The sequence below is a fragment of the Diaporthe citri genome (genome assembly GCF_014595645.1).
Source record: "Diaporthe citri strain NFHF-8-4 chromosome Unknown scaffold_1, whole genome shotgun sequence".
NCBI lineage: Eukaryota > Fungi > Ascomycota > Sordariomycetes > Diaporthales > Diaporthaceae > Diaporthe > Diaporthe citri.
The window spans coordinates 7,252,434-7,264,806 of NW_025064846.1; the positions used below are offsets into that span (position 1 = coordinate 7,252,434).

Sequence of the window (12,373 nt, forward strand, 5' to 3'; positions counted from 1 at the left end):
TCGCATTACGACTGGAAGACTGGAGCGGATCAGGCTTGGGGCTAGCAAAGACGCAGACTATGGATACTCATAGCTCAGGGGTGAAAAGTATCATATGCGGGCCCGCCTGCACGCCAGGGCCATGCCAGGGCCAGATCAAAGATCAGATTGATCAGATCGCTCACTTTCGGCTGCAATCGATAGTGGTCAGCCCGATTCAGGATCCGCTTGGGCTGCATTTCGTCTTGTTCCTATTTGCGCAGCGGGGCGGGTCGGGGACCCACACCTCTCTCTGGGCCCTTCCGGACGCCCCGGAGCGCCTCGGGCCTTAGCCAGCCAGGCCCGGACGTCACTTCACAAGCTTCGTCTCGCCCAGAGTCCTGCATATGCTACAGGGAATAGCGTGCTGTGAATTTGCTGTCACCATCGACACAGCCGCTGAGACATACCCCTCCAATTCTCACCATGGCCAGGAAAACGGTGCCCTGTGTCGGCTCTCCGACTTTCGATCCGGCTATCCGTGTCAAGGACGCGGATGCCAGGGCCGAAGCACTCTCAGTCCTGGCCAAGGATGAACTTGCCGCTGCCATCAAGGCCTGGTTTCAGCTCCCCGCGAACGACACTTGGACATACCACGCCATCACTGCTGTAACCTTGCCCCAGGTGCAACACATCATCGGCTTGGGGGGTCAGAATGGCCTGCACGCGTGGTATAGTTCTCCTGACGGCGGCGACCCGAAAACGCCATTGGACCCTCCTCCAAGGCCAGACATAGACGACTACATCCGGGTCTTCCAGCCATCAAGCCTCACGTCCTCAGCGCTAAAGGCGCTCGGCGCCAACGCGAAAAAGGGCAGTATCCGCTCTGGCGTCGCTGCGCACCTCATATCCAAACGCCTCATCCACCCCGGCGCGGCACATCTCAACATCCCCAAGAAGAAGCCCACCGCCAAGGACGTGCCACCCAACATTTATTTCGATTTCTGGGAGTGGTCGTGCCGCAACCTCGAGTGGTGTGGCCCGGGCCCCGCGTCCGAAGCCCGCCCGCAGCAGAGCCACCACGTCCTGCCCATTTTTATGCACCACTTCGGCTGTGCGGTGCCCTCGTACGAGAGCCTTGAGATCCTGCGTCTGGTTGCGGCAGGCAGGACGGTCGTGGATGTGGGCAGCGGCAATGGATATTGGACCTTCATGCTCCGGCTGCACGGGCTGGCCGACGTTGTGCCTGTCGACAACGCGCAGAGTGACTGGCGGGCAAGCTGGGTCTCTGACACAGTCGTCATGGATGGCACAAAGTGGCTGGCCCAGCCGCGCAACGCTGGTGGCGCGGACATGGTGCTCCTGATGGTTTATCCCGTGGTAGGCGGAGGCCTGGCGGGTGGTGTCGAGGGCGGGTTTACGAGGGACCTGATGAAGGCTTTCAAGGGTGACACAGTAGCTGTCGTCGGCACGCAGAACCGGAACGGCTACACGTCCTTCAGAGACATGACTTTTGATGAGTACATGGCGCGGGAGCAGCCTGCGTGGACCAAGGTGGTTCAGATCCCGCTGCCGAGTTTCGCCGGCAAGGACGAGGCGCTGTATGTCTACCAGAGGGGCGAAAGGGCAGCCAAGCTGGGCGCCACAGCAGGAACGAGCCCTGCATGAGCGAGCTATTTAGAAAATTGGCGTATTGCTCGTGGTGGGAGGACCTGATCGGTCCAAAGACATCTTCGGGCCGTCCGCGAGCCCGTGATGGGCATGACCTGGCGCAAAAAGAGTGCCGTTGGGGGGTTTTCCAAGACCTCCAGGCATGTTGTGGGTGGCTTTGAAGGTGGGACGGGGCCCTTGAATTCGAGGCTACAGTGGCTGTCTACATCTTGAGATCCAAAGAAGACTGCTGTAAAAAGGGCCCCTTTTAATACCACCCTTCGCCTTTTGCTTCCGGGGCCTTGCAGAAAGGAGTCTTGCTATAATTCAGTTGACTAGCAATTTAAAACGGGCTCAAGATTGTGCGTGGTCAAGGAAGCTTGGTTCAAGATGGACATGACCGAGAGGCACCTCTTTGAAGACGGAGAAATATCAATCGAGCCTAGATGCTGGGTAGGTCCTCTACCAACAGATGAATCAGGAACGAGGGTACTGGAGCAAGATTAACTCCTCAGGATTTGAATTTTGAATGCATTGACATTGTACAAGCGCTCGTGGATTGTATTAAAGAATTACTTTTGAAGCACGCCCTCCCCTACATTTGCTTCCGCGCTCTCCTCCTCCGATGGCCTTCCCAGCCCCCTGACCGGGTTCCGAACACAATTCCACGAGCACGCGCGCCTGACGAAGGGCACCAGCCTCTCCCCCGGGGACTTGGTCAGGTACTGCACTCTTGTGAGCGGCTCCGAGTCGGCCGAATCCCCCGGGACCTGGTGGTTGACAAAGACCTCCCACCACTCGAACCACTGCGCGGTCGGCTTGATAACCGGCCGCTTACAGACGGTGCAGCGCTGGCCGCCCGTGTACGAGTGCACCTGCGTGTCGACGAGGAGATTGCACATGCGTGTGTTCGGGGTGGTGTCGGCGAGTATCTCGGGCAGTTCTGACAGGTAAGGGTTCCTTGCGGACGCCTGCAGCGCTAACTCCATCAGGGACGGCACCTTTGTAGTCTTGACCTCGGTGGAGAGCAAGATCCGTTGTTGGGCAGTATTCTGCATCGGCGGCACTGGCTCTGATTCGAGGTCCTCGGTCGGCAGGATCTTGTCGTCGGGCTTTACCCGGAATACGGAATACACAGTGTCTTGTGTGTTCTTGAATTCCACCGGTGATCTTGCCCAGCGCTTCGCATCCAGGTACGAGCCGGTACGTGGCTCACGGGTAAGCCACCTGCTCCCTCTGCCCCGCGGGCCAGGGCCGGAATATGTTCTGTCTGTGTTCTCAGATGACCAAGGAGCTTCCGGTTCTTCATCCCCTTCTGGCCGGTACCACGGATTTGGGTGAAGCATCAATGTCTCGAGCGAGCTCTCGGGGTCGTATATCAGCTCAAGCAGCTCCACAGGCAGGTATTTCAAATTGTTCAGTGATACGTTCAGGGTCTGTAGCTTTTTGAGCTTCAGAACGGCAGGGGGCAGCTCTGTGAGCGAGTTTCCCCGCAGGCTCAGAATCGTCAGGTGGTCCAAGTCGAAGACTGCCCCAGGGACCCGCGTAAGCTGGTTGCTCCAGAGAAACAGGTGAAGCTCCGGGTCCTGATGCTCAAAGGGAACGCCCCTTTCTACACTCGGGATTCGAGCAATCTGCGATATCAATGAGATGGTCGCATTGGAAATGTGTTGCAGTCCTTGGGCCCTGCTCTAAGCGTCAGCAAATTCAGTGTCTAACAAAGGCCGGGGCTCGGGATGCTTACGACAAGTCGACATCTTCAATGCCGCGATCGATACACCGTCGGATAATCTCCTGTGCTTTTGCCTCCGTATCGGAGTGCTTCCCCTTCTGGGACGGGCGGGGCACTTGGTTAAGCTGAGCAGCCGTTGGTCTCGTTGTTGTCGTAGGCGGGAAAATTGCCTTGTTCGCCTTGGCAGGTGGCAGCTCATCCAGGAGGATATCATCAATGGAGCCGTCACTCCCCATGAAGACTCCGCTGTCGACCGGGACGAATGGCCTTTTCCAGCGGGACTCGAGCCGGCCGCTGGACTCTGGACGAATACTCAAGCCGGAATCGGAGCTTGCTGGGCGTTGCTGGAACCAGGAGCCGACGTAGCGCTTCTTCTTGTGACGGCCTTCGACATAGTTGTCCAGCGCGGGATCATCGTCGCTGGAGAATATGGCAGGGTCACTTGAGTCGGAGAAGAGCTGTGACGCGGTGCTTCGTTTCCTCTTGGCGAAGGACTGCGTCTGCGAGTCCCAGGAAACGGCCGGCAGTGGCGGCAGGGAAGGCTCACGCGTTTCTGGCCGTGAAAATGGATTTATGTCGTCGAGGGGAGGAGGCGATGATACTTGGTGCTCCACGGGCTGGCCCAGCTCGCCATCATCTGAATTGTTGCGTCCAGACCGGGGCGTCATGGTGTTCCAATTGCGATGGATAGGGGTGGGCCTGAATCGGGTTCACTCCTGCTCCGCCAGCGCCGGTGCGGCTAACACCTCCAGTGACAAAACTTTGGTTGATTGGCGGCTAATATGAGATCTGGAGATCCATCACATTCGATCGACTGTATATGTCTTGGAACCCCTGGAGCTGACAGCTCGGTTTGGAAAAGAACTGAAGGGATCGAAGAGGTGGTCGCGTGGGACGCGTTCTCTCTTGGCAGGGACATAACAAGGCTTCCCTGATAGGGGCCAGGGGTTCCGTGGAGCTGTACCCCTGTCCACCGCCCCACATGTCGTTGCTCGCGGGCAGAGCCGAGGAAAGCACAGGCCGCAGCCGCACCGTTGAAGGACGGAATTGCATTACGGTGTGCATATGCGCACAGCATGAGACAGGTTGGGGCCTTGCCTTGTACAACGATATGCAGACACGGCAGTGACACCTCCTCGACACCTCCCTGGGCGTGTGTCCTGAACACCACTGTCGGGAGGTATCTGGAGATATCTGGAGAGATATTCCTTCTCGGAGATCCCCCGGCAAGACTTGGCCCTGCATCGTCTTCACTCCTCACCCCCCCCCCCAATCCCTACAGAACGTCCGCCCCCCCCCCCAACCCCTGAGGAGCCGCCTGCTAAAAGGTGCCCGGCCTGCCAATCGAATCTGGTGCTGTTGCTTCGTTCCGTATCTCATCACGCTCAGCCCATGTTCTTATCTACGGTGGTATCTGCTGCGCGCTGGATACTCCCTACCCATTTCGTCTGCCGTGCCTCCTCACTGCAAGCTGATCCCATCGACGTCATGGATTTGATTGTTGAAAAGATAGCTGCGGACGCAGAGCAACCACTTGATTACTTGCCGGACCAGCTGCCGACCAACCAGCGTCACTATCTCGACAGCTGAAACCGGCGGATTTGCTGGGAGCTGCCTGTCGATTGAAGCCCCCCAGCAGATATGTCAAGACGTTGTAACCCGGTCATTCTGTTTGATAAGCAAAAATCTCGAAGGCGGGTGCAGGCCGTCCTACGTCGTCGACCATAAGCAGGTGGGGTTTGGGTCAACCATCTTTCCACTTAGTTGTCATCCCGAGGTTGCATTCAGGTAGCATTATATAAAAGGATTTACCTCCTCTACGTGGTGTACGTCCTGCGCTGTGACTGTCTCGCTGTCTTCTTTTCATCTTGCCGTTTTCTGGCTCCCAGTGTGGTGATACTGCTTCGTGTTCAGAGACCCCGTGCTTCAATATGGCCGACAAGATATCGGATAGCCACCCCAGCCCTGTGGGCAATGATGTCCTGGACAACTCGGAGAAGACCATGGATTCTGAGAAGCAGGCACTCAGGAGCAAGGATGCCGATGCAGCCTTGGAATTCCTATATGCCGAGGAAACCACAGTAATGACCGATGTGAACGAGAAAGCCTTGTTCTTAAAATAGACTGGCGGATTGTACCTCTTATGTGTAGGTCCTGGATATGAAATGTGCTAGTTGTTGTCCAGCTAACAAGAATCCTCAGGGGCTTGTTACAACCTCCAATATCTCGACAAGACACTGGTGAACTATGCAAACGTTATGGGCCTTCGGGAAGACACATCCATCACTGCCGACCAATTCTCGCAGCTCGCGCTTGTCTTCTACGTGACCTATCTCGCATTCGAGTTTCCCACGGGATACCTCATGCAGCGCCTGCCCACAGCAAAGTACCTCGGCGTCAACGTCATTCTCTGGGGTTTGATGACCACGCTTGTGTCCACCGCAAAGAACTGGGCGGGTTTGGTGACCCTTCGAGTCCTCCTGGGATGCTTTGAGGCCGTCGTCGCTCCTGCGCTCGTAAGTCACGTCCAGCAACACCACCTATGCCCCCCCTTTTCGATGCAGCAAAGCATACAGCGGTGTGTCCGCGGACAGGGCACAACTCGCTACTCCCAAAACCTGGTGGCTGACTGTGTCCAACGCGGGCTGTGACCAGATCCTTATCACGACCATGTGGTACAAGAGAAGCGAACAACCACCACGTATCGGGCTCTGGTATGTTGGCACTGGAACCGGCACCATCATCGGTGCGCTCGCTTCCTTCGGATTCCAGCACTATACCAGCAAAACCTTCACGAGCTGGCAAATTATGTTTCTGGTATTCGGGTTGATCACAATGGGGGTGGGGGCCTTGGTGATGTGTATCGTTCCAGACAACCCGATGAAGTGCAAGTTCTTGACGCACGACGAAAAGGTCTGGGCCGTCGAGAGGTTGCGCGAGAACAAGACGGGCATTGAGAATAAACACTTCAAGGCGCACCAGGCCTGGGAGTGCTTCAAGGACCCGCAGACATGGCTGATCAGCCTCATCACAATCTCCTCCAATGTGCCTAATGGCGCCGTGTCGTCCTACCAGGCGACCATCATCAAGAACTTTGGGTACACCTCTAAGGAGACGGCCTTGCTTTCCATCCCCTCGGGTGCCATCGGGGCGATCTCTGTCCTCAGCGCCACATACATGGCTGGCCGTTTCAACCTGCGTGGACCTATCATTATCACGTACCTGCTGCTCGGCGGTGTTGTTGGCGGCTCCTTGCTGGCCTTCACTGCCAACGACAGCAAAGGGGCCAAGCTGGCTGGGAACTACCTGACTAACGTCATTGGGGCGAGCTTGCCGTTGTTGTACTCATATTCCGGCGCGAACTACTCGGGTCATACCAAGAAGGTGACCATGAATGCGGTTCTTCTGATGTCTTTTTGTAAGTCATAATCCAGCCCTTAGCGGGACGCATTGCTCCGACAAGGGAGGCTGACCGGTTGCTGCCCAGGTCTCGGAAACATTATCGGGCCTCTGACTTTCAGGGGCAAGGACGCACCCGACTATGTCCCCGCAAAGATCGCTATCGTCGTCACTTCTGCGTTCTCTTGCTGCATGACAGCCCTTCTGATGGCATATTACACGTACGAGAACAGACGTAGAGAGGGTCTTGGAGTTGAGCACCAAGAGAACAGCGAGTTTCTCGACCTCACGGACAAGGAGAATTTGGAGTCGTGTAAGCCGCCTCCTTGCACTAATTCGCCATTCTGTCCTGACCCAGGCAACAGTACCAATCATAAGTTTTGGGACGGCCCTCTCCCCATCGCTAACGTTGAAGCAAGTGAGGAGGGGGGTGGGGGGTGGGTTCTGATTGGGGATCGAACACCGGTTGGATTGTACGCGTCTTGTGGTATATCTAAATACGCACGAAAATAAGCTCCGATGAGACGCCTGTTGTCGCAAGCAACTCGCAGCCATTGTTCCGTGGCCCGTGAAGAAAGGGTTGGCGACGGACCGTACATACAGCTTGATTGTCTCCTTCACTTGGTATCCAAAAGATGTCCCCCTAACGCTGCCCACGCCGTGCATTGTGATCTGTAAAGACCTGGGCGCGAACATAAGCCCGGGAGGACGATACTTTGTTCCCCGAAGGTCCGGACGAGTGCACAGTCGTCTGTCTTCCTCTTCAGACAGACGCATCGCCCTCGCTTTGACGGGCCGCTCAGTCCCAATCGTCGTCGTCGTCATTAGCAGTTGGTTTGCTGCTTCTGATTCCCTTGCCGCCCATGAGCCTCTCCTCTTCAGCATCTTCGGCTTCTCTCCTCCGTTTGACGACTCTCATATCATTACTAGGGAGTGCGCCAACTTCAACCAGGATCTTGTCAAGATCCAACATGCCCATGCGCACTCCTCCAACGGTAGTGAGTGTCACAATCTGCTTCACGATGTCTCCATTCTTGTAAACCAATATCGTGGGGCAGTTCTTCTCTGGGTAGTTCTCGATGGCCTGCGAGGCTCTCATCTCGCAGAACTTGATGTCCCCGTACTCCTTGGCCGCCTGCTTCCACAAGTCGGACAGCACTCTTGACTCGACGTTGTTCCCTCCCGAGGACGATGTCAGGTTGACAAAGACCGCGCCGTTGTTCGATGCTTCCGTCACCTCCCTTTGGTAGTCTGGTTTCGACAAGGGATAGACGCTGCCATGGACGGACTTCTTCTGCAGTGCGCCCAGCTCGGCCATCCTCTTCTGTCGGTATTGCTCTAGGAAGTCGTCATCTTCGTCGTCCTCGAGCTCGTCCAACTCGTCCAGATCCTTGCCCTCGAGGCGGTTCTCGTGTGCGATCTTCCTGGCCTCGACAATGGCCTCTTCGATCATGGGAGTAGGGCTTGGTGGCTTCTCAGGAATGACGCCGTGCTTCCGCAGAATGTCGTTCCTGCCGGGTGATCAGTGGGAGTCGATGAGATGGACTCGGTCCAACGCACCATTCTGTGTCGGCATTGGGGTCATCTATTGGCACAGCTATGCGCTGGTCCCCTGGTGCGGCCATCTTTGTGCGAGGTGATGGGTGTTTACTATTCACAGGAAGGTCGTTCGGGTTTGGGCAGTGGCACTGGCTGCAGGTGTACTTGGTGGTGGAATGTCGCCGCCTGAATGCAATACGTGTCGTGATGACGCTTTATTTCTCGGGAAGGCCAAAATGATCAAGGGATGTAAGCACCCGCTTTAATTCAGTACTGTTGAGGTCAACGGCAGAGCAGGTAAAGAGAAAACACATGTCCTGGATTTGGTAGCTGGAATATGTGGATTATGTGTACTGCAGCCAGCTCCCTACAAGTAATGGAAGTGCAAGCAGTTTCCAGATGGAGAGCTTCACTGACAACCCCACAGTGGGGTCGAGAAAGCCATTGCGCAAATGATTCACTTCGGCTCAGGCTCAGTCGGAGAGGCGAGGACCCTTAGAGATTGCGACGACATAAGCACCTAGTATAGACGGGGGGGGGAGAGAGGCTAGAGGGCGCTTGCCACTCGCCGGCCAAACACCAGTGGGTCCCTCGCCGACGGCACGTGACGGGAGGGAGCTCGGACCAACCACACAATCTCCTCACTCGCTCTCTCGGCCGCTCTTTCCAAACTGGAGCCCTTCCTAACGAACTTTTTCCTCCCCCACTGCGAGACCTCGTCTTGACGATAATCCAGCCATCGACAAACGACCAAACGGACACCTCTGCCGTCAAGACATCTCGTCAACCGAAACAAGACACTCAAGTCAGATTTCCGACAAAAATCAATCAAGATGGTAAGCCGCTTTTGATGATGTCCAAGCCGCCCGGTGTGCAGTCGATGGAATCGAAAACGGTGCGCTGTGGGGAACATGGTCTGCACGAGATCAACGGAAATGGAGGATGAGGGCAACACCGACGACCCGACGATGATGAACTGCGAAAATATTCATGCGATGGATCATGACGGACACCTCGCGGCGCACCCCGACCCTTCGACTGCAACACACCCACACATCCTGGGGCGGCTGGCCTCTGGATAGACGCCTCTGCAAGATCGCAGGTGCATCTCGTTCGATGTCTCGCTCAGCCAAGCTAACGTCCGTGCCTATCAGGTTCTCGCTGTCGATCTCCTGAACCCCAGCCCTGCGGCTGAGGCCAAGAAGCACAAGCTCAAGGTACGATTGCAAACAAACATACAACATCATCCCGACGACATCTCGCCCCGCCCGACGCCAGCAAGTACTGACACTGGACGACACAGACCCTTGTGCCCGCCCCCCGCTCCTTCTTCATGGACGTGAAGTGCCCCGGCTGCTTCACGATTACCACCGTCTTCTCCCACGCCCAGACCGTCGTCATCTGCCAGGGCTGCACCACTGTCCTCTGCCAACCTACTGGTGGTAAAGCACGACTCACAGAGGGCTGCTCTTTCCGAAGGAAGTAGTGGTGTGCGCGCTGAGATGACATCGGGCTTCCCTTTCCTTACGGCTGGTTTACGACAAAGAATTACACGATGGCACATCGGATATCTGCAAGGCAAGACCCTCTCAACATGGGCGTTTAGACAAATAATTCGTCGGCCGACCTTGTGTTGCGGGTAGAAGATGGAACATCCAAATTCACCTCATCGAAAAATGGAGGGGGCGTTTGGGGTCCGGATATCTGCATCATCAACAACAACAATCGACTTTTTCAGTTAATTCATGACACGAAAAAGCCTCTCTTGGGTCGTCGTGGTCGTCTCCTTCCGCGTGTCGTGTCACGAGTACGTTTTGATTGCAGAAGAGATGCTGCATTGACCGAGGTGGATAGCCGGAAATGGGCATTTTCACGAGCGTTTAGATCTGTCTGCAAATCTGTGTGTGACGAGGTTGGTCGGCAGGCTGGCTAGACGTGATGACGTGGATCGCTGATTGAGGATCGCTATACCCGTACCTGAGGGCAGAGTTGGAGGACTCGAGGTGCTTCGCGATTGCAATTCAATGGGATTCACAAAAGCCTAAGCTTACATGTGCTTGTGGGAGTGTGTGTGTATAATTGTATGGTGACATGTGGTGTAATCATCGTGCAACAGCGTACCCTAGACCTGCCTCCATCACGCAGTGGGCTGGTTCGCCATGACGGAATGGCATATCCTCACCGCAGGTTCGGATGCGCAGATCGAGGAACTGTCCCATCACCATGTCTCAGGCCGTGGAGCATATGCATGCTGGCCGTCCGTGCTGGCCTCCGCATGTGGTGTTGAGCGGGCTTGTCTTACAACGGTGAGATCTCGGGAGAAAGTGAACGACTGTTCGATGTAACGTATTGTCCCGTCAGTGGTATTACTCCTTGCCCCTCCCAAAAGTCAACTATGTGTCTGGGCTTTGCCCTTCGCGGTCTGCTTGTCAGCTTCTAAAGAGCCCGCTTGTCCATCTTCGCTCTCGGTGAAGGCGTCATTGACCAATGGGCCACGCCTCGTTAGAGTGGTGCTGACTAAGATCGAAGCTGCCTCTCCCCGCCTGCAGAAGTTATCTACCCGGCGGTACCTGGCCGACCAAGGAGTCTCCTAGCTGGGTGACAGCCGGCGAAGTTCAGGACCGGAAGTACACGTCTTCAACGCGGGAAGGACGCGCCAATATTTCGAGGAGACCGCGATTGCCCCACCCAATTCGTATCACCTCAAAACCAGCGGGATCCAGTAGACACTCGCGCGACTGGAGCCCCAGCCCCCATTCGCAAATTCCCAAATTCCCACCTGCCGATGAAGACAAAATTTCAGACATCAGCCCTCGCCTCTGGTCCCCCATGTCGAATCGGAATTGATCTCTTGTCATCCAACGATTTCATCCCCCACCGCCTTTTTTTTTTTTCTCAGACAGGTCAACCTCCACACCTGCGCCCAGCTCAATATCGCCCCGACTGCTTGCCCGTCTCGCAGCCTGCCAACACTTCGTCCCACTTTGCACCCTGCGTCAGCTCTTCATTGGCGTGACGGAACACCGGTTACGGCTACCTGCCTCTCGCCTGGGCAGATCTGTATCACGCCACGCCCCTCATCCCCCCCTCCGAGCAATAATAAAGGTCTCGGGTAGCAGCCATGTCAGCTCCGCGGACCAAGCGTCAATTCGCCGGAGCAGCCAGCGATCCTGCCCAGAGGCAAATCACGTCCTTTTTCTCCACCAACGACTCCCTCAACAACAGCTCAACTTCTTCCATTACCGAAGCCTCGCTGTCTTCTAGGCCTGTCTTGCCTGCAGATACCCAGTCCCACCTGCTCAACGTTGGCATGCGCGTCCGCAAGTCTGTTCCTGACGGCTACAAGACCGGCAGCTACAGCGCCTTCAGCCTCTGGTCCGACAACGACGCCACGAATATGAAGAACATGGCCACTCCCAACCCCACACTCGTTCGAGCCTCTTCTTCCACCACCGGCCAGCGGGAGCTCCTGCCTTTCTGCGGTATCAACAAAGTCGGCGGCCTCTCCTCGCAGCCCGAGTCTGGCTCCGATGCGCCAACCGCCCCGGTCCCCCGCCTGCAGCTTGGCTCTATACCGAGCATCGACGACGTCCCATCCCTGACCAGCAGCCAAGGCTCGATCGACAGCAACGCCAGCCAGCCGGCCCTCACTATCAACACGGCGTCCGCCTCGAGCCGCAAGCGGGTCTACAGCGAGGACGAGGATAGCGACACGCCGTCCGTGACCGACTCCCTGCAGGTCCCTGGTGGCGCGTGGATGGACGGCGAGGTCAGCCCACGTAGCCTCGTCCCTGTTGGGTGGGATAACACCAACACCCGGGTCATGGCGATTCCAAAGAAGAGCCGCCGAGCCCATAAGGCGCGGTCCGGAACTGTTCCTTCTGTGGACTTTGCTGGCGTCGGAGGTGGAGCATCCCTGCCGTTGCGTCTTGATCAACTGGGTCAGGAGAACATGATGGCTATCGACGGGGATTTTCAAGAGGCAGATTTCCTTGACTACAAGGCGCTTGCGCACGATGCCATGGACATCTAGATGATTGGAATATGCCGGAGGGCAGGAAGGGCGTGTACGGGCTTGCGCGATGTCGATTGTTC

At 56.4% G+C, this 12,373-nt stretch overlaps 6 protein-coding genes across 6 annotated transcripts; 4 read left to right on the top strand and 2 right to left on the bottom strand.

Annotated features, from left to right (window-relative positions):
* Positions 1–444: 444 nt before the first annotated feature.
* Positions 445–1,626, top strand: INS49_001925 (uncharacterized protein; the record flags this gene model as incomplete). Its single annotated transcript, XM_043162744.1, has 1 exon — positions 445–1,626. One exon carries the CDS (start codon positions 445–447, stop codon positions 1,624–1,626), a length of 1,182 nt encoding a protein of 393 aa, XP_043031250.1.
* Positions 1,627–2,180: 554 nt separating this feature from the next.
* Positions 2,181–4,008, bottom strand: INS49_001926 (uncharacterized protein; the record flags this gene model as incomplete). The annotated part of the gene is made up of 2 exons (XM_043162745.1): positions 2,181–3,294; positions 3,353–4,008. 2 exons carry the CDS (start codon positions 4,006–4,008, stop codon positions 2,181–2,183), a joined length of 1,770 nt encoding a protein of 589 aa, XP_043031251.1.
* Positions 4,009–5,271: 1,263 nt separating this feature from the next.
* Positions 5,272–7,187, top strand: INS49_001927 (uncharacterized protein; the record flags this gene model as incomplete). The annotated part of the gene is made up of 5 exons (XM_043162746.1): positions 5,272–5,433; positions 5,575–5,856; positions 5,996–6,758; positions 6,828–7,052; positions 7,159–7,187. 5 exons carry the CDS (start codon positions 5,272–5,274, stop codon positions 7,185–7,187), a joined length of 1,461 nt encoding a protein of 486 aa, XP_043031252.1.
* Positions 7,188–7,538: 351 nt separating this feature from the next.
* INS49_001928 (uncharacterized protein) lies at positions 7,539–8,364 on the bottom strand (the record flags this gene model as incomplete). The annotated part of the gene is made up of 2 exons (XM_043162747.1): positions 7,539–8,250; positions 8,300–8,364. The coding sequence occupies 2 exons, from the start codon at positions 8,362–8,364 to the stop codon at positions 7,539–7,541; spliced, it is 777 nt and encodes a 258-aa protein (XP_043031253.1).
* Positions 8,365–9,111: 747 nt separating this feature from the next.
* Positions 9,112–9,764, top strand: INS49_001929 (uncharacterized protein; the record flags this gene model as incomplete). Its single annotated transcript, XM_043162748.1, has 3 exons — positions 9,112–9,114; positions 9,433–9,495; positions 9,582–9,764. The coding sequence occupies 3 exons, from the start codon at positions 9,112–9,114 to the stop codon at positions 9,762–9,764; spliced, it is 249 nt and encodes an 82-aa protein (XP_043031254.1).
* A 1,635-nt stretch (positions 9,765–11,399) lies between these two features.
* On the top strand, positions 11,400–12,311 carry INS49_001930 (uncharacterized protein; the record flags this gene model as incomplete). Its single annotated transcript, XM_043162749.1, has 1 exon — positions 11,400–12,311. One exon carries the CDS (start codon positions 11,400–11,402, stop codon positions 12,309–12,311), a length of 912 nt encoding a protein of 303 aa, XP_043031255.1.
* Positions 12,312–12,373: the final 62 nt, after the last annotated feature.